Source organism: Odocoileus virginianus, chromosome 4, assembly GCF_023699985.2.
Source record: "Odocoileus virginianus isolate 20LAN1187 ecotype Illinois chromosome 4, Ovbor_1.2, whole genome shotgun sequence".
In the NCBI taxonomy this organism is placed as follows: domain Eukaryota; kingdom Metazoa; phylum Chordata; class Mammalia; order Artiodactyla; family Cervidae; genus Odocoileus; species Odocoileus virginianus.
In genome coordinates, this window is record NC_069677.1 from 80024537 (window position 1) to 80052258 (window position 27722).

A 27722-nucleotide genomic window follows, 5' to 3' on the forward strand; every position below is an offset into this window, starting at 1 on the left:
AGTCGTGTCTGACTTTGCGACTCCATGGACTGCAGCACGCCAGGCTTCCCTGTCCATCACCAACTCCCAGAGCTTGCTCAAACTCTTGTCCATCACGTGGGTGATGCCATCCAACCATCTCACCCTCTATTGTCCCCTTCTCCTGCTTTCAATCTTGCCCAGCATTAAGGTGTTTTCCAATGAGTCAGTTCTTCCCACCGCGTGGTCAAAGTATTGGAGCTTCAGCTTCAGCATCAGTCCTTCCAGTGAATATTCAGGATTGATTTCCTTTAGGATTGACTGGTTTGATCTCCTTGCAGTCCAAAGGACTCTCAAGTCTTCTCCAACACCACAGTTCAAATCATCAATTCTTCGGCACTCAGCTTTCCTTACGGTCTTTATGCTGGGGAAGGGGTGGAGATTTCCAAGAGTTGGGCCACTGCCCACTTTTTGGTCTTTACCTTGGTACTGTTATGGTGCCTCTGGGTGTGTCATTTAGCTTGCTGATTGAGAATCAAGGTCTAGTTGAAGTTGACTTGTGTGCCATCTTGGGCCCATTTGATTCTAATGGGTTTATGCTGTGCCCTCGGGTTATGTCATTCTTTCTAAAGTTGTGCCCTGCCCCCCTTCCCTCCTGCTTCATTACCACGAGGTCAACACAGGGGCCCAGTACTCTACCCCAAGGTTGGGGGCTGATGGCGGCTTGTGATAGCCAAGTTCATGCTACAGCAGGCTTTCTATTTAAAGTGCTTCTGTGACAACATGGGGAATCATTTTCTCCAGACAAGTGCCTTGTAGGAGGTATACCTGCCACTCCACTTCCATGGTTCACAGAGCCAAGATTTGGGCCTCCAGCCAGGAAAGTGTTACATATTGGAGACATGTAATGTCATGCTTTTGCCACCACAAGCGTCTGTTGAGTGTGTGCCCAAGACCAAGGATGCAACAGGAGTGTCACTGTGCCAACCTCAGGAAGCCTGTGATTACTAAGAACAAAGGGCAAACCTAAGCTTTTTTTTTTTTAGGAAACAACATTCGGAGGCAAATTGAACAGCAGGGCTAAAGTGGATTAAAATAAAGATTAAACCACTTACACCTGGTGCAATGTGTTCATAACTTTTAGATAGAGGATTCCTAGAAAAGCTAGTCTGGGGTATCAGGCAGGGAAAACGAAACCTTGAGAAGACGTGAGGGCAAGCCCAGGTGAAGGGAACTGGCCTTGATCACCCCAGGTCTTCACTTAGGCTAACATCTTAGAATGAGCACACCTTGGGTGTTCTGGAAGAGCCTGATTAGAATGATAAAAGATGCTATGTGGAATCCCTTAAAATGTGAAACAAAACTAGGGTGCTAAACACGTCCTTTTTTATGCATTTATCCCCACAATCACATTAAAAACTACCCATCTGGACAGTAAAGAAAAAGGTGGACAGGCAAAGACTGCCGCTTATGGGTTTTATTATGTATCTGTGGTGCCTGAATAACTTAAGCTTAAGCCACCTGGAGCGGTGGGGGGGATGAAATCTCTCTCACAGCTCTTATGTGGGTGGCAAGGGCTTTATCTCAGCTTCCATAAACTATTATATCATTCAAATCCAAAACATACCAATGAGACAACTCAAAACAAAATACAGTACAAATTTATTGACTCCACTCAATCTTAGTTGAGATTTAAGCAAAGTAAACAGACAACTGGATACAAAGAAGCGATGGCTTAACATTAGATAGAATCCTATTTCACTATGAATTTTCAGTCCAAAAAAGCTTATTCCTAAATAAAACTGAACAATGATTTCTCTGCTGAGGCATACGAAACAAAATACACACAGTTATAAAACCACATTTGTTGTTCTTTTAGCAATAAGCATTTATTCAATAAAAATTTTGAAACAGTCTTGGATTAATGTCAAGAAGAAATTATCACTTTTGCAAATTAACCAAGTATAACTTTGTGGAAAATCTGGACAGCACGAATAAATGACTAAAGAGCACTGAATTCAATGCTTTTAAAGATTTACAGTAAAATACTTTGGTTCCCAAATGACTGCCTCTAAATGGGATTTTTAAAAAACCTGACATTGACTCATTTTTTTCTTCTCCAGAATCTAAAGACAGAACATGAGTTTTCTCCAGTCACGTGGCAACGTGACACCCTGGCGCATACCCGGGAAGCACACCAAAAACTATGCAAACGCCAAACTCCTTAAAGTGCTAAAGCCACAAGAGAAAAAACTATGTGTAAAACTTAAAAAAAAGCCAGTGTTAAAGAACTTTTAAAGAATATGTGCTAGCATTACTGAAATCAATAATGCTTTTCACAATTATTGCAAAAAACATCAAAGAGACATCAGAAATTGATAAACTGACTTGTAACATTCCAATATTAATTAGTGCAATTTATAAAGAAACATGTTACGAATGACATGTAATTATTTTTGCAGTAAGAAATGAAAATAATTTTACCTTCTAAAGTTCCAGATTATGGTTGTATAAACACACACACAAACACACACACACACACAGAGTTTGAGGGAACAAAGGCCGACTTGGACCAGTCCATTCCTGTCCCTCCCTCATCCAACCACAGGGTTGGCCTGAACACACCTCTTTTCTCCATCGAAGGGCACATTTTATTCCGGTCTCAGTTCCTACTCTTAGCACCTATGGGTGCTATGTGTGGACCAGATGATCACCGATTAAGTGCTGGGGTTATATTTTTTAAGAGAAGGCTGGGATGATCTGTTCCCAAACAGAAAACCAGGAAACACATCCATCTCCCTACAGATGCAGACAACATCACTCAAACTGTTGGTTGTATATTTTGACAAAGTTATAAACGCATATTAACCATAACCAGTTCTAAAAGTGAATAGTCTCTTACTCTTTAAATATTTTTACTATTAAAAAAAAGTACAAGATCTGTTACCTCCATTACTTATTTTGATAAAAAATGCCCTTTCTGTGGTGTTCCTCCCTCCCCCCAAATGAAGAAAATGATCAGATAACAAGCTTTCAGATTAACAAAGAATATATTAAAACATCTGACATTCTTTCCACAATTGCATAAAAAGGCAGGCATCCTGAATACGTACAAAGGAGTAAGGAGCTTTCTACATTTTCCAAAATTAATTACAATCAGAAAAAAAAAAAAAAAGATTTTCAAGAATATCTTTACTAGCTAACGCATTTCAGCATGAAAAGACCAATTTGTCTTATACCAACAGGCTGAGTTAAACAGTCTTAAAAAAACACTTTACTGAATAAAGCAATTTATCTGCCTTTCATTATTTTACATCTTAACATTTAAAATAGTCAAATGAGAGGAAGCCTATTTTTTTGACCACCAAAATAAACTCTTCCAAGTCTAATGCTTTTAAGGTACAGTATAAAAAATAATAGAAAAACCAGAACTGCATTATAAATGTTTTTGGTTCAAAATTTTATTTGAAAACTTATGTTCCTTGCCTAGACAAAAATGTGGACAAGACAAAACACTGGCAATTTTTAAAATCTAACAGATATGCGGAGCCTATATTTAGATCAAAAATATTTTTTTTTTTTACTAATTAATGTTATTAAAAAATCTTCAAAAATGTAGCATAAAGGTTCAAGTCCTGGGATACTGAGTTTACAAAGCCAAGATCCCATGAATCAGGGAATTATCCACCCAGCCTCCAGCGCCATAAGAAAGCATTACTCTGAAGGGAAGTGTCTTCTTTTGAAGTGATAGCTACCAGGGTGTTCAGAGTAAGAAATACCACATTATGCAGGGAATGAATTCCTATCCTAATGTTTCACAGAAAACCACATGCTCTTACTCTGTCTTCAAAACGCATAGGTTTGTTCAAGGAAATCTAAAGATGGCAATAATCAATAATGGCAACTTAATTTTATTTTCTCCATCAAATTTAAGAACAAAACTAGGAAGTAACCACATTTGGGGACTTTTGATAGTTTCCAAATCAAAGAATAAAAGGCAAAATTGCATATGTAGTTTCTACAATATACAAAGTCAATTAGAACTTTATAAAAATGCTTGTGTTTCAATAAAAAAGTAAGAATCTCTTTCCTACTGTTGGTATGGAATGTGGGTTATGAGACTATGAACAGACTTCTGCCAGAGGACCAGTTTAAGTACTTGGTAGAGTATTTCTCAGTCACAGTAGTTGATTTTCTTATCTGAAAAAAGAGCTTGCAAAAAAGTTAATAAACTTGGAGCCTTTACCATCAAGGTCCATCATTACTTTGAAAGAATTTAGGGGTTTCGACAATATTCCTACTTTTATGTATCTCACTTCCCCACCCCGGCCAACGAAATAAAATTCTTTTCCTTTTTAAGCGTCCCAATGAACTCTGGATTATACCGACTCAAAGGCTTTAAATTACAATTTATACAAAATAGGAAAACAAAAAAAGCAGCCCAAGCACTATGGGCCAAAATAAGTAGCAGAAACTAAATGTGGACCCTTGAGACTACTTTCATACATATTTATGAAATATTCAGCAGTGCCTTAAAGAAGGATGGTTCCACTATGGACATTTTACCACTGTAAACTCCAAAAAATCCTAACAGAAATCACAATACAAAGAGGCAGGAAAACTGATGACTGTACAGGTTGTTCTTGAAAAGGGTGTGGAGACCGTGGTGTGCCTCCTCCCTCTGCTTCAAGTCTCTGAAAGTGAACAGTAATTCGGGGTTTAGAGCAGCTGCACTCACTCTGGGGGGTGCTGTGTGAGTACATGTCCTGACTTTACCTGTTAAACTAACGTTAAATTCAAAATTTGTGCCGTATGCTGTTTTCTGTCCCCAATACACGGAGTTTCAACCTGTGATGGCACAAACTGGGGGAAGCAAACCTGCACAGCCCCTTGATGCTACTCTGAATTCAGGGCCCTGGGCGGTGCTCTGACCACCACACCCACCACCACCACTGCTTTGGAAACCAAGGTGGAGGGCTTCCAGAAATCTCCATGCTTTCCTTTCCTGAGTCTTCCATCACTGATTATATGAAATGACCCAAGAGCAAGTTTTTTGTTATTTTATATAAACTTAAGTATTACTATTGCTGATTTTAATTTCTCACAATTTTCATACAAAAAAGGTTCTAAATAACCACAAAATACCAAATATTTATTTTTATCAAGTGTCAGGATATCTATTAAAGTTGAGGTTTTTTTTTTAAATTTTATTGCTGAAGTACTCTAGGATCTTAATACTGCAAACTACTCCACTTTGTTCTCGTATGTTTGGACTTGAGAACATGGCTAAGATGCACGAACTTAGGTTTCTTCATAGAATCTAAAGAAATACTTTCATAGTGTTTCAGTAACTGAAAATCAGTAAGAAAAACCCAAACCACCTCAAGTAGATTATACTGACACCATGGGATGCGCAACCATGCAGACAACCGAGAACAAGCTTCCACAGTAATAAAGGCGTTGCTGTAAGCTCCAGAAGCACAAGGCTGTGCGGAGTTTTCCTAGGTTGAATAAGGACATTTCTCATTATATCAGTTTACCTCAAACTTATATTCAAGCATAATAATTTGCAACCTTTATTATTCTTCTTTAAAAATATCTTTTTTTTTTTTTTTTGACACAGTTCGTAATTCAGGCTGAAGTCTGGAGACCAGCGCTTGTCTCCAGGGCTGAGAAGTCTCAGTTGTGGGTCTGCTCGTGGCTCCAGAGGCTGAAGGCCGTCTTGAATGTCCTGTGGCAGAGCTTACACATGAACTGTCTTTTAAAAGTGATGGCGGAGAGGGGGGGCGCGTGGTAGAACAGCGTGTCTGACTCTCGGGGAGCGAACAGCTTGTCGGCGTTGGGAGTGGGGGTTTCGGGCAGGCCTGTGGGGCTGTCGGGCTCCAGGGGCTGGATCTTGGGCAGCGGCGGGGGCAGCGGGGGTGGTGACGGGGAGCCGGTGGGGCCCGGGCCAGCCTCGGGTTCCCGGTGCGCAGGGTCCTCGGAGGCCTGGGCCATGTGGGACTGGAAGTGGCTCCAGAGCCGGAAGTTGGTGCGGAAAGCCTTGTTGCAGACGTGGCAGATAAAGGGCTTCACAGAGCACAGTAGCTCCTGGTGCCGCTCCAGCTGCTTAGGTGTTGGGAAGGTCTTGCCGCACTTCTCGCAGGGCCACAGGTCCTTGGGAGCCGCGCCGGCCTCGGGCGCCTCCTCCTCGGCCTCCTCCGGTGGCTCCTCTTTGACCTGGATCTTCAGCGGCTTGGAGAGGCTGAGGTCTTCGGGGAGGCAGGTGGAGTCTTCGGAGTCAAAGTTCACAGGCTCAGGGCCGCGGCCGCCCCCCGTGGGGTCGTCTTTGGTGGCAGGGGCCGCGTGGTCGGCTCGGCCAGGCTCGGGCGGGACAGGGGGCCGGGCAGGGCCGGTGGCCTCACCATTGAGGTCAGGCCTCGGTGGGGAGGTGCCGGCGGCCGGGGCCATGCTGTTCTGATTGTGCACCTCCACCTGGTGCCGCCAGATGCTGAAGGCCGACTTGAAGGTGCGCATGCACTCCAGGCACGTGAGCTTGCGGAACTCGCACTTGTTCTCGTGCTCGCGCTTGAGCTCGGGCGAGAAGAACCTGAGGCTGCAGTAGGGGCACACGGTAGCAGTGCGGCACAGGCGCTCGTGGTTGCCTTGCTCTAGGAGAGAAGAGAGCTTGGCGTTACAGAGGCGGCACAGATAGAGCTCCGGGCTGCCCGCTGCGCCCCCGGGGGCCACGCGCTCCCTGGGCCGCGCGGCCCTGGCAGCCCCAAGCGCCTTCTCCCCCGGGTGCATCTTCACGTGCTGCTTGAGCTGGGAGAGGAAACGGTAGGCCTTCCCGCAGGCCGTGCACACATACGCGCCCTTGGCCCGAGAGCGCAGGCCCCGCTTGAGGACCTGCGCTGGGGAGCTGCCAGGGCCCTGGAAGCCCGGCCGGCCGCGCCGCAGCTTCAGGATCAGCGCCTTCTTGATCTCCCGCTCTCGCACAATATCAATGAGCTTCCTCTGGAACTTCTCGTCCAGGACAGCATGGGAGCTGGCGGCCGGAGCCGGATTTTTCACCACACCGTGCTGCGTCTGGCAGTGCGTCCACACTTTGAAGTTGGTGTGAAAGCGCTTGTGGCAGATGTCGCAGGCGTACGGCTTCTCGGGGTTGTGGTACATGTTCACGTGCCGATGTAGGCCCGCAGTGGATCTAAAGATTTTAAGGCAATGTTTGCATTTAAACTTTTTGTTTGGTCTCATGCCCTCCAACTCACCGAATTCGTCTTTGTTCAAGTCAGAGCCTGGGAAGTCGGCCTGGAGGGCAGATGGGCTCGAGCCCTCCTCACGGGGGTCTCCCGAGCCCGGTGAGCCTGGGCTCTCAGCCTTCGGTTGCTTGGCCGGCAGCCTCCTGTCCGCCTGGAACCGCCTCTTGGCCGGGAGTCTGCTGGGGTCTTTCCGGTCGTCTTCTGTCTGTAGGGCCAGGTCTCTCGTGGAGGCCGCGGCATCCCCCACGGTGACACGAATGATGTCGCATGGCTCCGGGGGGCTGCGTGGCTCGGCCTTGACCCGCACCTCCGGCCCCAGGGGCGCTCCCGGCCGCTCAGCCGGCTGAGAGGCGCTGAAGGACCTGAGGCGGTGAGGCTGCGGGGCAGGGGCCCGGGCGTCGGGGGCCGCCGTCTCGCCCCCGTCCTTGGAGGGCGGCCTCTGAGAAGAGAAGGCGCAGAGCACGCTGCCCGCCACATCGCCCGAGCCCGCGCCTGGGGGAGGCTGCAGCTCGGCAGTGGGTGTGTACACAGGGACTTGGCTGTCCATGGACAGTGACCGGCGCAGGAGGCTCTTGACGAGCGGGCCGCTGCGGTCCACACCCTGGGCCCCAGGCGCCGGCGCTCCGGCCGGGATGACCAGCCCCAGCCTGGAGTAGTACAGCAGGTTCCGGTCCTCGCCCGGCCCGCTGCCTCGGCCCCCCTCCTTCAGCAGGAAGGGCGTCTCGGGCGAGCCCCGCAGGGATAGGACGGGCGGCCGCGGGCTCCGCAGTGCCAGCTCCACGGCCACCCCTTTGGGGAGCAGGGGGCTGGCGCCTGGTCTTTCGTCCACGGCTGCCCGGTCCAGTGGGGGCTTCGAAGGCGGTGCCACGGCCCGCTTGGCCAGGCCACCCCGGCTTGGCTCCTCTGAAGGCCCGGCGAGCTCAGGCGGCCTCGCCAGAACTGCGGGGCCATCTTTCGGCCAGCTTTTTTCAGCTGGAGCCACGTGGTGCAGGGGCTCCGTGGGCTTGGGGCCGGGGGGCTTACTGGCGTTTGCCTTGACCGCGATGCCGGGGGAGGGACGGGGAGGGTGGCTCAGCTCAGGGGTGTTCTGACTCCCGGCTTTCCCAGGGGCTTCATTCCTGCTCTGACAAACGATGACGCTTCTCTTTTGAGAACTGTTCTCCTCATCCTCAGTGAAAGTCTTTTTTCTGTTGGGACACGTGGGAAAGGGGGCCTGGGGCGTCTTGGAGGCGATGTTCGTCAGGAAGGAGATGCCCAGGCTGTAGCCAAGCTCCTGCACGGCAGCCAGGCTGCTCTTCTCCACGAACAGAGACGAAGAATAGATGTAGTTCAGGACGTTGTCGAAAGCATCTGGCTCACAGAAGTCCAGCTGGAATACGGTCTGTGCCTCGTTCTCCTTGTTGGTGAACAAGCTCTGGAAGTATTCACTGCTGGCAGCCAGGACGTTTTTATGAGCTCGGAACTTCTGGTCACCCACAATCAGGAGTGCGTCGCACAGCTGCCCCTTGAGCCGCTCCTCGTTGAGGGCGCTGAGGAGAGAGATGGCGTGTGCTGGGTTGATGTAGTGCAGCAGCCCCTCCATGCTGGGCCTTATCTGAAAGACAGATAAAGTCACTGTGAACAAGGCCATGGGATGCTCCCCCAGGTGAGGGCTCCTCAAGGGCAGGGAACAGCAGCTGTCTTCTCACCGGTGTCAATATTTAGCAGACTGTGGCCTGACAAAAACTTCTGGATGAATAATCTTATTTAAATAACACAGAAAATACAAAGAAACAAGTATCACGGCTTAAGTAGGTCATTTATCATTAAGACTGACGAACTTGAGGAAGTAAGTCTCTGTAACAAGCGTTTTATACCATCAAAAAGGCAGCTAGAACTTGGCGGGTATGTAGAGAAGCAATATTTGAAAACAAGGTTTATTATTTAGGGCCCTTATGCACTTAAAGCTTAATTCTATTCCCTACTACATCAGAGAGTAAGTATGAAGCACCAAATCCTAGTCCACAATTCTGAAAGGAAGCAGTTATTACTGGACATGATTAAACGCAATGTGGATTAACAACAGGCCGCAGAGGTGGCAAACACAGGTCAGGATCTGGAGAGAGAGTCACTGACTCACCATCGCATCAAGGTGCTTAAACAGTTAGAAACATACAAAGAAAAGGTTCTTTAGTGCTTATGCTGAACACCATGTAATCCGAATACTAATTCTTACCAAATTACACTTTCGACAGTAGCACAATGGAAACTTAGCCTAGATCTAAACTTAATTATACTAATTCTAAACCTAAGGGGTCTGACGAGATTTCACTGAGACTCTCCAAGTCTGTAGGTGAGATCTCAAGGCCTAGTGGCTGGGTGCTGGCTCCGCTCTTGTGGCCAACTAGTATCTGGGGTCATCAGGTCCCTCACACAAGACGGTAACAACTGCGCCCTCCTTTAGGGCTGCTCTGAAAATTACATGAGCCTGAATCTCATACCTGGTAAGGACTTGACAAATGTGCCATTAATTTTCACAAATTGCAGGGTTACCAGACATTTAATTCACAATAAAAGTGTCTAGATTAACTCCTGATGAAGATGAAGCCATTTCACATAGAGACGATGCTTGACTCTCCAAATCTTTCTCTCAGGCAGCTGCTGCCATAACATCATCTCATCTCTTTGGGCTGGTTTTACAAGGCCATCTCTTCTTTAAAATACTTAGGACATGTATTTTTAATATAAAATGGATTCAGAGTAACTAAGATTGTTCAGAGAGTCTTACCATTCTCTAGAGGGCAAACTATCGATACACAGACATGGCACCCAGCACACCTGCAGGTTCTCCTCTGGCTTCAAAGGATCAGCTTTTGCTGGTTACCCAGCCTCTGGTCAACACCCTCTCAGTATTCCTCTAGAGATACCAAGGGAACATTTCATGCAAAGATGGGCACAATAAAGGACAAAAATGGTATGGACCTAACAGAAGCTGAAGATATTAAGAAAAGATGGCAAGAATACACAGAAAAACTACACAAAAAAGATCTTCATGACCCAGATAACCATGATGGTGTGATCACTCACCTAGAGCCAGAAATCCTGGAATGTGAAGTCAAGTGGGCCTTAGGAAGCATCATTATGAACAAAGCTAGTAGAGGTGATGGGATTCCAGTTGAGCTATTTCAGATCCTAAAAGATGATGCTGTTAAAGTGCTGCACTCAATATGCCAACAAATTTGGAAAACTCAGCAGTGGCTACAGGACTGGAAAAAGTTAGTTTTCATTCCAATCCCAAAGAAAGACAATGCCAAAGAATGCTCAAACTACCACACAATTGCACTCATCTCACCCGGCTAGCAAAGTAATGCTCAAAATTCTCCAAGGCAGGCTTCAACAGTATGTGAACAGAGGACTTCCAGATGTTCAAGTTAGATTTAGAAAAGGCAGAGGAACCAGAGATCAAATTGCCAATATCTGCTGGATCGTCGGAAAAAGCAAGGGAGTTCCAAAAGAAAACCTACTTCTGCTTTATTGACTACGCCAAAGCCTCTGAGTGTAAGGATCACAACAAACTGTGGAAAATTCTGGAAGAGATGGGAACACCAGACCACCATACCTGCCTCCTGAGAAATCTGTATGCAGGTCAAGAAGCAACAGTTAGAACCGAACATGAAACAAAGGACTGGTTCCAAATTGGGAAAGGAGAACGTCAAGGCTGTATATTGTCACTCTGCTTATTTAACTTCTATGCAGAGTACATCATGTGAAATGCTGGACTGGATGAAGCACAAGCTGGAATCAAGATTTTGGGGAGAAATATCAATAACCTCAGATATGTAGATACCACCACCCTTAAGGCAGAAAGTGAAGAAAAACTAAAGAGCCTCTTGATAAAAGTGAAAGAGGAAAGTGAAAAAGTTGGCTTAAAACTCAACATTCAGAAAACTAAGATCATGGCATCTGGTCCCATCACTTCATGGCAAATAGGTGGGGAAATAATGGAAACAGTGACAGACTTTATTTTCTTGGGCTCCAAAATCACTGCAGGTGGTGACTGCAGCCATGAAATTAAAAGATGCTTTCTCCTTGAAACAAAAGCTATGACAAACCTAGACAGTGTATTAAAAAGCAGAGACATTACTTTCCCAACAAAGGTTCATCTAGTCAAAGCTATGGCTTTTCCAGTAGTCATGTATGGATGTGAGAGTTGGACTCTAAAGAAAGCTGAGCACTGAAGAATTGATGCTTTTGAACTGTGGTGTTGGAGAAGACTGTTAAGAGTCCCTTGGACTGCAAGGAAATCAAACCAGTCAATCCTAAAGGAAATCAGTCCTGAATATTCATTGGAAGTACTGAAGCTGAAACTCCAATACTTAGGCCACCTGATGTGCAGAAGTGACTCATTGGAAAAGACTCTGATGCTGGGAAAGATTGAAGGCAGGAGGAGGAGGGGACAACAGAGGATGAGACTGTTGGATGGCATCACAGACTTGATGGACATGAGTTTAAGCAAGATCTGGGAGTTGGTGATGGACAGGGAAGCCTGGTGTGCTGTCGTGCACGGGGGTCGCAAAGAGTTGGACACAACTAAGTGACTGAATTGACAGCCTCTATGGTCTTCAGCAGAAGCCACAGAGGTTGCCACCTGGAGTGACCAGTGTCTGGTGGCCCCAGGTCTCCCTCCCTGCTGCCCTGGCTTCCTGCTGTGGTGCTGACTCGACTGACAGAGGCAAGGCTCTGCTTCCAGGGACGAAGCTCGGAGCCTGTAGCTTGTACAGAGACAACTGCCTCGGTCAACCTGCGTTGAGTCGCTGTTCAGTCTGGCCTGGCATCGTTTTACCTTGATGGTGACTGCCTCAGAGAGACATTTTCCCTTCTTTTTTTCTGATAGCCATTTAAATTTCTTCCGTAATCCTACTACACTGTACTCACACATCTAATTATGTGCAAAGAAATCCTCCATCATTTACAGAGGTCAGCAGAGAAAAAAATAAGTTTATAAATGCCATACTCATAACTCAGCTGCATTCTGAGAACTATTTTTAGTGCAAATAATTTTTGAGACAGCTAGTTCAGATGTTGCCCCAGGGACAGAGAGGCTCAGGAGATGCAAAATCGAAAGTCTGGACAAGTACTTTCCAAAAGGGTTCCTTAAAATCAATTTAAAATTGATGTAGTCTTCCCTGGGTATCCACAGAGGGCTGGTTCCAGGCTCTACGGACACCAAAATTCATAGACGCTCAAGTTCCTATAAAAATGGTGCAGTATTTGCATATAAGGTATGCACATCCCCCCAAACACTTTAAATCATCTCTAGATGCTTACATCAATGACACCTAACATGATGTAAATGATACTTAGATAATTGCTGGTGAGCAGCAAACTGAAGTTTTGCACTTTGGAACTACCTGGATTTTTCTCTTTTTGAATATTTTTCATCTGCAGTTGATTTGAGTCCATGGATGTGAACCCCATGGATATGGAGGACTGACTACAGTACATTCCTTCCTGTGGCTCAGAGTTAATACAGTTTAAATGTCAGTGCTCTAGATCCCCTAGATCATGGCAATTCACTCCAGTGTTCTTGCCTGGAGAATCCCCATGGACAGGGGAGCCTGGCAGGCTACAGTCCATGGGGTCATAAAGAGTTGGACGTGACTCAGCAACTAAGCACAGCATAGCTCTAGGCTAAGGTGCTAGAGCTCTCTGAGCCTCAGTTTTCCCACCTAAAATAACGATAGTATTAATAATGCTACTGAGAATTAAAGGAGAAAACCATAATTGCTACCATTTATTCAGCACCTATAACACACTACAGGAACTTCACATTATCATTCACTTATTCACTCACTCAACAAATAGCATTTGAGGCGGCCTGGAAGACACACGGATGGGCCCTGAGGATCACCAAGGGGAGGGCACACAGGCAGAGGGAAGACAAGGTCACAGCAGGGCTGGAGCAGAGCTGAGGGAGCTGTGGAGGAGGATGCTGAAGGAGTGTGAGGAGGCATCGTGACGGGCTGGGTGGGCCACTGGAAGGACTGCACTTTTTACTAGGGCAGCTGCTGGAAGATTCTGAGCAGAGGAATGACAACCACCTGAATTTTGTTTCAAAAAGATTCCACTGGTTATGCTGCAAAGAATGGAGCACAGGAGAGGCTGCAAGCTGGGAAGTCAGCTGAGAGTCCACTGCAGGGATACATGCCACACAGCGTGGTGCCTGGACTGGGGTGGCAGGAGTGGACGCAAAGATAACCATTAGAATTTTTAAAGGATTGACTGCAGAGGATAGGAAGGGGAGGAGATAAAGATGTCTCCAAGGTTTCTGCCAGAACTGGAAGGATGTCCTTACCTGAGATGAAGTTTGACAGAAAAATTGGTGCAAAATTTTTGGGGGAATGTATTTAGATATTCTAAACATGCACAGGAACCTGGTCGTTTAAGGGACCCTTTGGGGGCACCCTTTCCTGCTCCACTTTCCCTACAACCTTTCCTGTGCTTCCTGGGGTTAACTTCCCAGATAAATATCTAAATCTGAATCTGTGTCTCAGGGTCGGCTTTTGGGGGAACCCAAATGAAAAAATCAAGGGACTGTGTGAAGACAAAACCAAGTGAGATGTTCTGCGTCCCTGGACAGGAAGCAGTGCTGACCCACACACCATCTGCTCCCTACTCCTACATTTTCTCACTTTTAATTGTTCAGAAAAGTTTCCTTCTTTGTCTCCCTTCCAATTATCATGACCTGTATTTCTGTTCTAAGTAACTGCTTCTAATCCCTAAACCACAGGCTTCTATACTCCTTGGATGAAATGGAATTAGGGAAAAGTCAACTTTGTCACTGAGAGCTGGGTTGTTAAGAGGAATAGTCACTGTCCAGGAAAAGTATTTGGAGTTGAAATCTATTCACTTAATTCTAGCCTCATTTACAATTAGCAATGAGAGCCCTGCTTAAAAAGCAGCTAAATGTGTCCAAACCCGACAACCAGAGCAGAACACCGCCAGGTGCTGCTTTTCCACTCCATTCCCTGGACACTGATCAGACATGAGTGACAGCTGACATCTGAGGGTCTACTCTGCTGTAAACATACTACTGTAAACATCTTTTGTGTTTACATTATTAAACTCATTATTTACACCAACCCGAGGAGGTTGTACTACTATGATCCCCATTTTACAGCTGAGAAAACCAAGGCACATGAGGTGAGGTATCTTGCTCAAGTCTGCACAGACAGTGAGGAGCAGAGCAGAATTCTCACCAGGTGACCTGGCTCCAGAGGCCAAGGAAGATCTTTCCACCCACACACCACCCTACCTCTAGTTCCCTCTCTTAGTTCTCACACAAACATGTGAAATAGGCACTGTCATCATCCCTGTCTCACCAATCAGGGAACCCAGACACCGAGTCGGGGCAGTGTGCCGAAGGTCACCCACAGTAGGATTGGGAGCCTGGCCCCAGCGTCTGCGCTCTTAGTCACCAGGCTGCACGCTCCTCAGGGCCGGGAGCCTGTCTAGTGTGTGCCAGAACCGGCCAGACAGGGAGGCTGTCAGTTTGACAAGCACGGTCCTGCCTGCCTCTCAGTCTTGCGTGGGAACAGGACAAGTCGATCCCTCACACACTCAGGTGTGTAAACGCAGGTGGCAGGGTGCAGAGATACAGACGGGAGCAGAGGTGAGGCACTGGGTCCAGGTGAGAGGAAGGTCGGGGAGTCATTCCACAAAAGAAGCTTCGGGCAGGAAGGATGGGTGGAGGACATGTCAAGGACAGGAGCAGTGTGTCCAATACACAGAGACAAGACCAAATGCCTGGGGGAGCAAAAGACACCTGCAGAGGAGGGCAGGTGATGAGGCTGCGGAGCAGGGGGAGGCACGAGGCCCTGGGAGCATGAGTAAGGCCCCTCCAGGGTCACTGGAGGACAGTGACCCCTCCCATCGTCTTCAGGGGACAGACCAAGGGCTCTGGGTGCTGGGGGTGGGAAGGGTATGCAGGCACAGCAGCGCAGACTCCTCACCGCCATCCATCCTGCAGAAGCCCTTGCTGTCACCTTTCCATTCAATCGTCAAAGCTTAATAACGGAGCCCCTCCTGGGTCTAGCGGCAAACAATGACCATTGTGGACTTTAGTGTTTTCATGACACAGTAGGTGTACTTCTTGAGCCTAAGAACTTTATTAAAAATATAAAATGCTACACTAAGAATGCAGGCAACAGAGATCATGCCTACTCAGTGTCATGTGATAATCAAGATTAGGGTGATAATCACACCCTTTGTGGCTGGTGGATATGCAGACTGAACTCTCAAAACCACCTGCCTTTTTGACTTTTCGCCCTCAGATAAGGCCAGTTTTGGTGCTGGAGGTACTTTCTCCTTCATAAATCTGCTGACTCATCAAGCCCTCATCGCTCAGTATGTCTTAACTGTGGACACACAGGGCATCCTGGGTCTGACGGCTCTGCTATAGACATACGCTGTGACTTGGCCCCTCCCTCCCACTGCTCATCTCCAGAGGCCCCGGTGCGGGAGTGCCCAACACTGCTGCAGTCACAGGGGAAACCTTGGCCCTCTTACAAGAAAAGTGGGTGAAACAGGGGAAAAAAGGTCCCTTCCTTATAGAAAAAGCTGGGAGGAATTCCCCTAGGAAAAGCAGATTCTGAAGCAGGGCTGGCTTGCTTACCACTTGGATCCTTGAACAGAAATCCTCCCAAACTCTGCCTGAATTGTGTCTATTTCATGTTGTTTCCTAATATTTCAAAATGAGAAAATCTTTACAGTTAACACTCCATGGCAGCACTGCAGCTCCATGGGAAAGACTTTCAAAGTCATCTACTTGTCTCAAATCCTGGCTTTGCCATCACTAGACCTGAGTACAAGTTTCCTTAACTTATTCAATGAGACTAACAGCTGCCCACCCCATGGGATTCTTATGAAGGACAACAAATGCAGTATGTCTGCAAGTTTCCGGTACATACAGTGTTTCCTGTCTGTAAGCTGGCACTTGACTTCATCCTTCTCTTCCTTTCCTGAAAGTTTCCACAGTAGGAAAGACACATAAGGATACAAAAAGTGCTATGAGAAAATGATTTCAGGAAGCAGTTAACTTGGCTCAGGGGTGGGTGAGTAAAGATGGGGACTAGGTGCTCACTGGATGGTTATGTTACCACAGACTCCACTCTTCACTGTATTGTAGACATTTCCCAGAAACATGCATCTAACAGTGCCAGCCCAAGGCTTCAAAACCCCAGAAGCCCCTGGTCTGAAGTTCCAATTACCTAGAAAAGCTTCAATGCCCTTCACAACTGGATTCCAGAAAACTACTCCATACCATCACCTCAAAGTCCTCAGGGACCGTGTGCTAAGACGGAGACTCCATATCTTAATATAAGTTAATTCAATGCAAATAATTCCCTCTTTATACCAACTGCAGGAAGCTAAGATTTTTAAGGAGATGGCAGAAGGCTAGGCACTTTGGGACTATAGAACATTCTGGCGCTATAAACAGAAGAAAGCAAAGCAGAGCTGACACTTGGATAAAAGGAAACTGGGAGGTGGATGAGGGATGGGAGATGAGGAGGGGCCAGATAACCTCACACCAACCAGCTTCTGGAGACTAACGCCCAGGCTGGCACCATAGCTAAAGGTACACTGCAAATCAAATTTGCTCCAGGACTAGCTCATAAAACCCTTGCTACCAGTTCTGTAGGGAAATATCTCTTTACATCCAAAACATTAATGTGAAGCTGAACTCTGGGCACACGATGCTTTGGAATGTTGGAGAATTGCTTATATAGTCCTACAAAGCAAACAGAAAAACAAAGCATCTACATTTGACTCTGGAATATAAACACACACACTGTTCACCCCCACAGCCTTACCTCTGGGTTCAGCCCTGACTCTCCTTGATTTCACTGTGAGATGGTGACAGGAAGTCGGCTCTGAGGTGAGGTCTTATCATGGCTCACTTGGAGATAATGCAGACATCCAGACACCATCGACAGCTCCTCAGATTTCAAAGCAGGCCTGGCTGATCTGACCCTTGGAGAGCAATGATGTCACTGCCTTGGGTCCCATTTCCCCACATGCCCAGTCTCCCTAGAGAGGGTCTGATCTGGTCTAAGGTGTGCGCTTGCCCACGACCAGGAGAATGCGCCTCAGCGACTAAAGCAGCTCCTGCTTGGCGCTGGCCAGCCAGTGCTCCTTGCACTAGAGCACTCCATCCTGAGTGGTCTGTCGGGCCTCTCTCAGGGCTGGCTACACCACCAATGCTAAGCCTGGTAGGACACTCTCTTTTGGAAAATGGGCTCAGAACAACAAAGGCAGAACCGAGTGGAGCCGGTGCATCTCAGTCACAGCCTGAAAATGCAGCCCGCAGTGCCCACTATCCAGACTCCTGCAGTTACCCTGGTTTTCATCCTTCCTGGTCCCATTCTTTGTTTTTTCCTTCACCCTGAAGAGCAACCCTCCACTTTTAAAGTCAATTTCTTTTTCTATTTAAGCTGATCTGTCAGTTTCTGCTCTTGTTACAAAAGGACCTCAACATATTTTCAAGTGGTATTAGGTTCTTCCTATCATGCCCTCCAAATCCACCTTTTATTATTACTGCTGCCAGATTGGCTTCTTAAAACAAAGCTCTGATCATTCCCTGGATGTGCGCATTAAGTATTACTATCATTAACTCAGCTTATTTACTGAGTTCCTATTATGTGCAAGGCGCAATTAGACATAAGGAATACAGAGGTGCATAGGACAGACAAGGCCCCCACTTTCTTGTGGGGTAAATCAGACAGTGAACAAGGAAACAAAGAAGGTAACTCTGACTTTGTTAAGAGCTTCAAGGTAATAAACAGGGTGCTGGAACTTGGGGGAGTAACCAGGGTTCGCAGAAGGTGGTAGGGAAAGGCTGACACCTAAGACCTCGGTAAAAAGAAACAGAATGATGAAAACAATGGCTCTTCATAGGTTAAAACGCAAATTTTTAAAAACATGGACTTCAGGGTTCTATCAATCTGGTTTCAAACTACTTTTTAAATTCTCTTTGCTTTAGTTATTGCCTTGTGATAACTTCCTGCTTCAGATACTTTGTCTCTGAGACACGACCTGCAGGTCTTGCCTCTTCTGTTACCCAATGTGCAATGTCCCAGACGTCCTCTGACCCCTCCTCTGACACTGCTCAGCTGAACCTCACTCCTCTTCCAAGCTCAGCTCAAAGCCCATTTCCTCCATTAAACCTTCAGTCATGGGCTGGACTGTCCCACAAAGTCCTAACCCCAGCACCTCAGAATATAAGTGGATATGGGGACAGGGCCTCCTAAAAGATCAGATGTTACAATGAAGCCTTAAGAGTGGGCCCTAACCCAACAAGACTGGTGTTTCTGTAAGAGGTGGGGATAAGGACACAGACAGAGAGAGAGACTTTGTAAACACAGATGACCATCCACAAGCTGAGCAGAGAGGCCTCAGGAGAAATCAACCCTGCCAAAGCCTTCATCTTGGACTTCAGGGCTCCAGAATGGTGTCCACGGCCCCTGATTTGTGGTGCTCTGTTATGGCTGCCCTAGATCACTACACTATACACACCTTCCTGGACCACTGCTGTCTGTATCAAGCAAACACCTTTCAACTCCAGTATTATTCCACAGTGTTTCTTCAGTGCCGCGTTCTGTTAGCTGTCTCTTCTCCCAGCAGAACTGTAAGCTATTTAAGGGTTAAGACTATTTAATGTCTTTTGACACTCTTCACAATGCCCAACATGGTACCTTACACAACAATAAATATTTGTTGATTTTTCTGGACTCTGACACTCTAATTAGATGCAGGAGTGGAAACTGTGCCTTTTATTTGTTTTCCTAAAGCAGAGCTAGTCCCATCAGTGCCCTTTAGAATAGTGTATCGATTTTTCTATTGCTCCCTAGATAAAACCCAACCAAACTCTCCAGACTGGCACACAAGAGTCTTCATATTCTGATCACAGTTCACCTCCCCACCCCTACTGGACAGCATGCAGGTGAGCATTTACCCTACCCACGTGCACATCTTCCACCCACTGTCTTTCTTACCTTTCCTTCGCTTGTAGAACTTCTACAGAAAGATCCGAACATCACTGCCTCTGCAAAGCTCCACAGACGGCTCCCGGCCACAGCACCTCATTCTTCTTCAGTAACGTAGCTATTTTAAGTTACCTGCCTCCACATCTACCCTCTCATGAGAGTCCATGAAAGGAAGAACCCTTGTTTTTAGCTGTGTATTCCTAATACTTCACGCAGGTTCAACAGGTGCCTCCTGGACAAAGAGCGAAACCATCAGGAAGGCTCGAGACCTGGGCTGGGCCGGGAGAGCTGCAGGTGGCAGCTATCTTTGCTTTTGGTATGAGTGGCTGTGGCCTTAAATCCTACTGGCCAATGACTCCCAACTCTGTACTCCTGCTTAGACTTCTTAGGACTCTTCCATTACAGGGTATGCCCCTTGTCCAGTACCATACGCATGATCCTGACTCTGACCCCCACATCTGCTGGCCTTTACATATTCCATTTAGTTTGGTATGCTGCCAACCAGCAGGTCCCTCAAACTAGAAACCTCTTCTCTTTCCTTTCTAGCCAGTGATCCAGCCTGTCAAGCCCTGCTCATAAACAGCTCTAGAGTCTGCTCTCCTCAACCCCACTGACGCTGTGGCCAAGTGAAATGGTTCCTCACTCATCTCCCGCTAACCCAGACACTCACTCTCTTCAATACTTGGCCCCTCTTCTGTTAGACACCTAATAGGCCCTGCCGTAAACTATCTTAAGTTCCTCAAAGGTGGGGGTCATAGCCTTTCCAACTTCTATTTCCACAGAATGAAGCACATTAAACGCGGGATAGTGTTAACAGGAAGAATGAATTAAACCTCAAGTTATTTTTAAGAAAACCAGTGCCCCAAATTTCTACTTTATTTTTTAACATCGATATTTAGCGATTCTCAAATTCAAATGTAACGACTATTACTCATTAAGGTGGATGAAGGATTTAACTCCAAACATCAGAGGGTAAAAGATCTCGAAAATGACCGTCAAGGAGAAATCTAAAATGGATTAACCCACTTTCATCCAAACAAGGAACCAGTACACAATGCAGGCTCCGTCTGGATGACTCAGGGTCAGCGTTATGAACACTCATGGACTCTGCTGAACACGCTGGTGCCCTCAGATGCTAGTCGTGAGCCGCGCCTGAACTTCGGCACCAAGACCCCTAGGCTGCTAGACCATGCGTGGTCTGGTTAACGCTTCCCCACCTCTCACTGCCAGGCCATCCCGCGGGAGAACCTGTCTCTAAAATCACCCCGCCCGCTAACGTGCTGCTCGAGGGCTTCTTCCAGAAGCCACGCAGTGCTGCGGGCAGACTGCGCACCAACCCGGGTGAAGGGCCAGGACCGCGGAGCGCTCCTGCGGTCAAGGGCATGCTCTTCTGTAGTGAGTCAGTGAACTTGCTCCAAGTGAGGGGTCTGGGCGATGAGAGAAAAGATGTCGGGGACTCCGAAAGAGGAGGTCGCTGGGGCGGGGTTACCAGCGCGACAGGTCGGGACTCAACAACTCCCCTCCCCCCACCACCCCGCAGGTTGCGGACCGGAGTTTTCTCGATTGGGGGCGGGGGGAATCCGCATTCCAGCAGGGACGCTCGCGAACAGCGGTGGAAAGTCGGGGAGCCGGGTCCTCCCGGAGGGGTCGGTCAGGGGACGGGGCGGGGAGACCAGTCCACTTGGGTCACTGGTTGGATGTGCCGCTGGCCGCCAGGCGGGACTCGAGGGGGCGGTGGGGCGGCGGTGCGGGCCGCGACAGGTGCGAGTTCCCCCGCACCCCAGCTTCCGCGTACGCTCGCGCGCCCTGGTGGACACCGGCCGGCTTCCACGCCTGCCCGGCACGGAGCACGCGCCCTCGGCCGGAAGGCACCCCAACCACCCGGCGGAGGGGAGCCCGGCCCGGCGAGGGAAGCCCAGTGAGGGACGGAGCGTGCGCAGTGGCGAGGGCGAGGCCAAGTGCGGGCAAAGAGCATGCGCAGTGTGAAGGCACAATCGGCTACGTGGGAGCCCGGGGCATGCTCGGTGAGAGCCGGGCCCGGCGCACGCGCAGAAGCGCTCGGAACCCGCAACCCGCTGGCGGAGAGAAAAAGGAGGAGAGAGATCACCTCAGAGTTACGTCAGGAAAGGCCGCGTTTTGCGGGGAGGCTATGGCCTCCCACGAACCCCGCAGTTCTCCTGGGGCGAGGGACGTGACAGCTACTCACCGGTCTTCAGCCCCGAGGCAGACGCCAGCCCCCTTTCCGCTCACACTCGGCTCGCGCGCGCCGCAGCCGCCGCTGCCGCTGTGATTCCATCCATCTTGAATTTGACGTCATCCCACACCAGGGATGAGGTCATCGCAGGCAGCGCTCGTCACGTGCGCGGCGCTATGATTGGCCACCGGGCCGCGGGGGGCGGGGCGAGGGAGGTGCGCAGCGCGGGGGGCTGGGCGAGGGCGGGCCTGACGGCAACCGGGTCTCCGCCACCGCTGCTGCCGCTGCCTCGTCGTCCCGCGCGCGCCTTCCGCTCGGGGTTCTTCCTCCTCCCGCGCTGCCCGCGCCCGCGTCCTCTCCCGGCTCTAGGCGGGGTGCGCGTGCTCCACGGGCTGCCCTGAGGGGAGGCGGCAGCGGAGGCTAGAGGGGCGCGCATCGCGAGGGCGCACAAGAGGCAGCCCGGGTGGGCTTGGCGCCGCGGGGTCACGCGTCGGTGGGCTCGCCTGGTGGTGCCCCCGGCCAGGCGCGCTGCGGCGGCGCCTCTACTCGCTCCCTCGGAGGACGCTTCTCCTACGGCGGCGTCGTGGTACCCCAGGTACCTCCAGGTCCGGGTGCCTCCGGCGGCGCAGATGCCTGTGGAGGCACACGGGCTGCGACCTGCCGAGAAGAACCGACCTGGGCGGTCCGGTCGTGGGGACCACTCAGGGCTGACTTGGGGCGGACCGGCCTCCACGTTCCTTCCACTTGAACAGGTGGGGGTGGCTGCTCTGCTTTTCAGCCTCCCGCGGCATCCGCTTGTCAGCTGCGCGTTCCCAAACGCGTTCACTTTTATAGTCATTGATTTAAAGATCACTGGGCAGCTAACTTCTCTCCCCTCTCTTACTAATTCTCACTTGCTGTCTGGTAGACTGTGGTTTTCTTGTACGAATGTTACAAGCGCGTCAGTTAGAAAACTCACTTCACTCATTCAAAACCTGAAAATTAGTGTGACAGAAATGCCAAACTGTAAACACTAAGAAAGCTTCTGTTAGGCAAGATAAACATACATCTGGATGTGTTCCCCAAAGCCAGAACAGATCAGATTGGAAGGGCGAGGAGACTGCGTTTTTGTTTGTTTGCTTTGAGTAAAAACATGCTGGATTTTCGTTATACCAGGGGTCCAGTCTGTTCCCCCTGTGGTGGAAAGTCAGAGTCCTGACCTCTGGACCCTCAGGGAGTTCTGGAGACTGCCTTTTAAAGCGATAATTTTTAAGACTGATACTTTAAATTCCTGGATTTTAAACCCATGTTGTTTTATTCAAATATCTTAATTTTCAGATAAAATGTTTTTTTTTAAAGTTGAATTTATGCACATGACCCGAGATAAAATAATTTATGAAATGTTTGAAGAATGTGTAAGAAATAATCTTGTCTTAGGTTGACTAAAATGAAAAACGTTCCCAAGTGAACAGCTCTATTGTGAATTGTTTTCGTTCCTCTCGTTTTAAGAGGACTCAGTCTCAAAGGAAGAATCTTGCGCCTCAAAGTCTTTGCTGCAACTATTTAAAAACTTTATAGAAAGTTTTTTTTTGTATTTTGAACTGAATCGTGGTGGAGCAAAAAGTGGCTTTGAACATAAAAGAACAATGATTGTAAGTCTTTCAAAAGGGGCCTTGAGTTTTACGGTTCTGTGTGGTTAGGCTGGGTGAGCATGCTTTACAGGTAAGAAAAACGTATATACCAGCTGTGTAGCCAGAGCCAGAAGCTCAGTTGTCTGGTTTTTAGTGTAGTACACCAGATGCCAAAAGCAGTTCTCCCTGTGTCTCTTCTAGTTGCCTCAGGAGACATTGGTGTCTCCTGTTTGAGAACATTTCTCAGAAAGGGGTCTGAGTGATAGGACTGGTGCTTTGGGTGAGAATCTGCCTGCCAGTGCAGGGGACCTGGGTTTGATCCCTGGTCCTGGAAGATTCCACATGCCCGTGAGCAACTAAGCCAGTGCATTACTGAGCCTGCATGCTGGAACTGCTGAACCCTGAGCGCCTAAAGCTTGTGCTCTGCTTCAAGAGATGCCAACGCAGTGAGAAGCATGTGCACCACAGTGAAGAGTAGCCCCCACTTGCTGCCACTAGAGAAAGCCCCAGCAAAGGGACAAAGCCCCACCTCAGCCAAAAATAAAACATAAATAAATGAAAATAACAATTACCAATAAAAATCCGGCTTCCCTGATGGCTCAGACAATAAAGAATCTGCCTGCAATGCGGGAGACCTGGTTTCGCTCCCTGGGTTGGAAAGATCCCCTGGAGGGGGGAATGGCAACCCACTCCAGTATTCTGGCCTGGAGAGTTCCATGGACAGAGGAGCCTGGCAGGCTGCAGTCCATGGGTTTGCAAAGAGTCGGACATGACTGAGTGACTTTCAGACAGACCAATAAAAACAGGGACCCTGACTGCTAGATCCAGGGGAATCTTTCAGTCTGTTCAGCTGGCCCCATTGGTTTGTGTGGCTCTACCAATTTCATCTTGAAATCGATTTGTTTCGGTGATGCCTCATTCCCCTGGATTTTATTTTTCTTTTTTGGGCCATGCCATACGACTTGCAGGATCTTAGCTCCCTAACCAAAGATTGAACCTGGGCCCTTAGCAGTGGAAGTGTGGTGTCCTAACCACTGGAGAACCAGGGAACCCCCTGCTCTGGATTTTCTACCTACTTGTTTCAGTGGTGCCTCCTCCCCATGAATTTCCTACCGGTTATCTGACCTTTGGCTCTCAGCCTTCCGCGTCAGCTCCTCTGCCCAGACCCTGCTCACACTTTGGGTCTCCTAATGTTCTGACCTCGGCCCTCCTGGGCCGAGGTGGGGGCCCTCCACTCCCCCCATGCAGTCCTGTCCATCCCTTGGACGTGAGCCCAGCTGCCTGAGCCAGAGACTCTCCCTCATTGCCAGTGTTCAGCCCATCACCAAGTCCACGCCAACCACCTCCTGACTGTTCTCTGATAACGTAACCACAGCGAGTCCAGCAAATTTCTAACTGTCTCCCCAGCTGCCAAGATGTATCCTTTCAACCCACAGTCATGCTGAAGTCCACATGATCTTTTTTAAAAGCCAGAAGTATCACACCACCCCCTTGCTCAAGTTGTTGATGGCTGTCCACTGCTTTAAGGATACCTTTCAAATTTCACAGTGTGGCTGACCAGCCTAGTAACAGCCCACTTCTAATTAATCCTGTGTCCCTGGCACCCACATGGATGCACAGTTTCTCTGAACAAGTCACGCTCTGTCTCTTGCCTCTGAGTATCCTCATGTGTGTATGCTTTTCCCTGAGAAGTTCCTCCCCCAACCCTGTGCACAGTCTGTCTCCCCTTGGTAATTTTATCTTCCTGGTTCACATTCTGCCTTCCTCCCCTGCATCACTCAGCCTCATTCTGGGTTTGGTGCTCCTGCCTCGTGCTCTCGTGGTTGCTAGAGAAGCTTGTTCAACACTCATGCACATGCTATTGTTTTTGCCTGCCAGTAACCTGTCCCCCACAGTAGGCTTCGTGTCCCCCCTCTGCCTGCCCAGTTCCCAGCAGGGTGCTGATGCTGCAGTTTTTTGGCCACCTGATGCGAAGAGCTGAATCCTTGGAAAAGACCATGATGCTGAGAAAGACTGAAGGCAAAAGGAGAAGGGTGGCAGAGGATGAGATGGTTAGATAGCCTTACCGACTCAATGGACATAAGTCTGAGCAAACGCTGGGAGATAGTGAAGGACAGGGAAGCCTGGTATGCTGCAGTCCATGGGGTCACGGAGAATTGGACACAATGGATCACGTGAACAACAGCAACTACCAAGTCATAGTTGCAGCATGTAGAATCTTTGCTTGTTGCACTCGAACTCCTAATTGTAACATGTGAGATCTAGTTACCTGACCTGGGATTGAACCTAGCCCCCCTGCATTGGGAGCACAGAGTCTTAGACAATGGACCACCAGGAAAGTCCCCTAACATCTTTTTATTGCATGTTATCCATACACAGATGCCTCCCAGTGGGATTTCTAGCTCCATATACTTATATATTTATTTAGCCGAAGTTCAGTTCTGTCACTGAGTCCTGTCTGACTCTTTGCGACCACATGGACTGCAGCACGCCAGGCTTTCCTATCCATCACCAACTCCCATAGCTTGCTCAAACTCAAGTCCATTGAGGTGGTGATGCCATCCAACCATCTCATCCTCTGTCATTCCATTCTCCTCCTGCCTTCAGTCTTTCCCACCACCAGCGTCTTTTTCAACGAGTCAGTTCTTCGCATCAGGTGGCCCAAGTATTGGAGCTTCAGCATCAGTCCTTCCAATGAATATTCAGGACTGATTTCCTTAAAGATTGACTGGTTTGATCTCCTTGCAGTCCAAAGAACTCTCAAGAGTCTTCTCCAATGCCACAGTTCAAAAGCATTAATTATTTGGACATGGTTCAAAAGCATCAATTATTTAGACACAGTTCATTTATCTGGCCAGTTTCCTGTTAGACATCACTATTCAGATAACCTACAGCTCTGTGCTCAGCAGACTCATAGATTAGCTTCCTAGGTGCTGTCTCTCTTCCCTTAAACCTGTTCCTCCTCCCCTAACCCTGTCCTACTAAGTGGGGCTGCCCTGTCATCCTAGCCAGAAACCTGATAGTAATTTTAGACTCTCCTCTCTCAGTGTCTGCATTCAGCCATCACCCAGGCCTATCAGCCTACCTCTGAACACCTGATCTGTCCTCAGCTGCCCTTCTGCTGTTGCTCCCTGCCTCCAGGGCCTCTGGCCAGTTATTGTAGCCACTCAACCAAGTTCCTGCTCTGGGTTTGCACCTTCCCTTCCCAGTCCAGTTTGTTTTTAGCCCGATATGAGTGCAAATCTGATGTCTGCACCCTCAGTGCTGGCAAGGCCTACAAAGTGGAGTGGAGGCGTCCCCACTGCACTGATAGCGCCAGCATGCGTGGCTGGGACAGACACCGCCAGCTCCCCTTTTCTTATTCAATCTGTTGGCAGACCCCGTTTCTCCTCTGGTTATCAGCTCAGGCCTCCGGTGCCTGTGCTGTGCTTGCTCTCCTGTGACACCTGTCCATCCATTACTGGCTGCTCATGGGCCAGCCGCTCCACTAGCCTGTGGGCTCCTGGTGCAGACGCTGCGCCCATTAACCTCTGTGCCCCCAGCTCCGGGCCTGTGGCTAGCGTCCTAGGCCATCTGCCTTTGATGACCAGTTTTCCCTCGAACTGTCACCGTGATGTCCGAGTCTGAGTCAGTAATTCTGTAAGTTGACTTCTTTGCATTTCTGGTACCAAACACCTCTTTCATTAATTGGGGTTTAAAAATAGAAGCTTCTTCATACTTGGAAGTGGAACTTTTTTTTTTTTTATATTATTTTGTGCTGGGTCTCCGTTGCTGCACACAGGCTTTCTCTAGTTGAGGTGAGCAGGTGCTTGGGCTTCTCATTCGAGTGGCTTCTTCTGTTGTGGAGCATGAGCTCTAGGGCACGAGACTCTAGTTTTGGTGCAAGGGCTTTGTTGCTCTGAGGCATGCAGGATCTTACTGTACCAGAAGTCAACCCACGTCCGCTGCATTGGTGGATGAGTTCTTAACCACTGGACCACCAGGAAAGTCCGGGAAGTGGGAAGGTTTAACCAGCTGTGACTTTCCATTTCATTTTGAACTTGCATCTAGGTGTGCAAATTTGCCCAACCTGTTCGTTGAGGGGTTGTCCCTTTAAACACTAACATTAGGGTAGAGGGTGGTGGTTTTATTTTCTGTGGCTTTTTAAACAAATTACTGCATTCTGGGTGACTTAAAACAACAGAGTGGTATTCTTTCACGGTTCCAGAGGTCAGAAATCTGAAATCAGTGTCACTGGGCTGAAATGAGGGTGCAGGCAGGACCGTTCTCCCCTTTGAGGATGTGGGGAGGACAGTGGGGGGCCTATGAGCTGCTGTCTGCTGACATTCCTTGGCTTTTGGCCTCTCTTGTCAGGAACCTTGGGATGGCATTTAGGCATCACCTGGGTAATTGAGGATGATCATCTTGCCAGGAGGAGAAGGGGATGGCAGAGGATGACATGGTTGGATGGCATCACGGACTCAATGGACTTGAGTTTGAGCAAGCTCCAGGAGATGGTGGAGTACAGGAAAGCCTAGCGTGCTGCAGTCCATGGAGTTGCAAAGAGTCAGACATGACTGAGCAACTGAACAACAGCAACAATCTCTCCATCTCAAGACCTTTAACTTAATCACATCATATATGGAAAAGACCTCTTTTCCATATATGATCACATCATACGTTCCAGAGATTAGGACCTGATATCTTTTTTTAAACT

General features: G+C 48.4%; 1 protein-coding gene across 3 annotated transcripts; it reads right to left on the reverse strand.

The window, feature by feature from the left end:
• Positions 1–1603: 1603 nt before the first annotated feature.
• ZBTB21 (zinc finger and BTB domain containing 21) lies at positions 1604–21549 on the reverse strand. 3 transcript variants are annotated; one of them, XM_070466806.1, is made up of 3 exons: positions 19232–21006; positions 7209–8793; positions 1604–6608 (listed from the first exon to the last, which is right to left on the reverse strand). In XM_070466806.1, the coding sequence occupies exons 1-3, from the start codon at positions 19271–19273 to the stop codon at positions 5638–5640; spliced, it is 2598 nt and encodes an 865-aa protein (XP_070322907.1). In that variant the 5' UTR covers positions 19274–21006; the 3' UTR covers positions 1604–5637. The 3 variants fall into 3 exon arrangements, with proteins under 3 accessions (XP_070322907.1, XP_020730750.1, XP_020730751.2); XM_020875091.2 differs by lacking the exon at positions 19232–21006 and adding an exon at positions 21429–21549 and having other exon boundaries at positions 1604–8793; XM_020875092.2 differs by having other exon boundaries at positions 1604–8793; positions 19232–21012.
• Positions 21550–27722: the final 6173 nt, after the last annotated feature.

Excerpts from the sequence above, each read along its gene's own strand:
- ZBTB21 (XM_020875092.2), bottom strand. The coding sequence starts at position 19,273 with ATGTTCGGATCTTTCTGTAGAAGTTCTACAAGCGAAGGAAAG. Across the intron at positions 8,794-19,231 it reads GTTCTACAAGCGAAGGAAAG|ATAAGGCCCAGCATGGAGGG; the intron begins GTAAGAAAGACA and ends TCTGTCTTTCAG.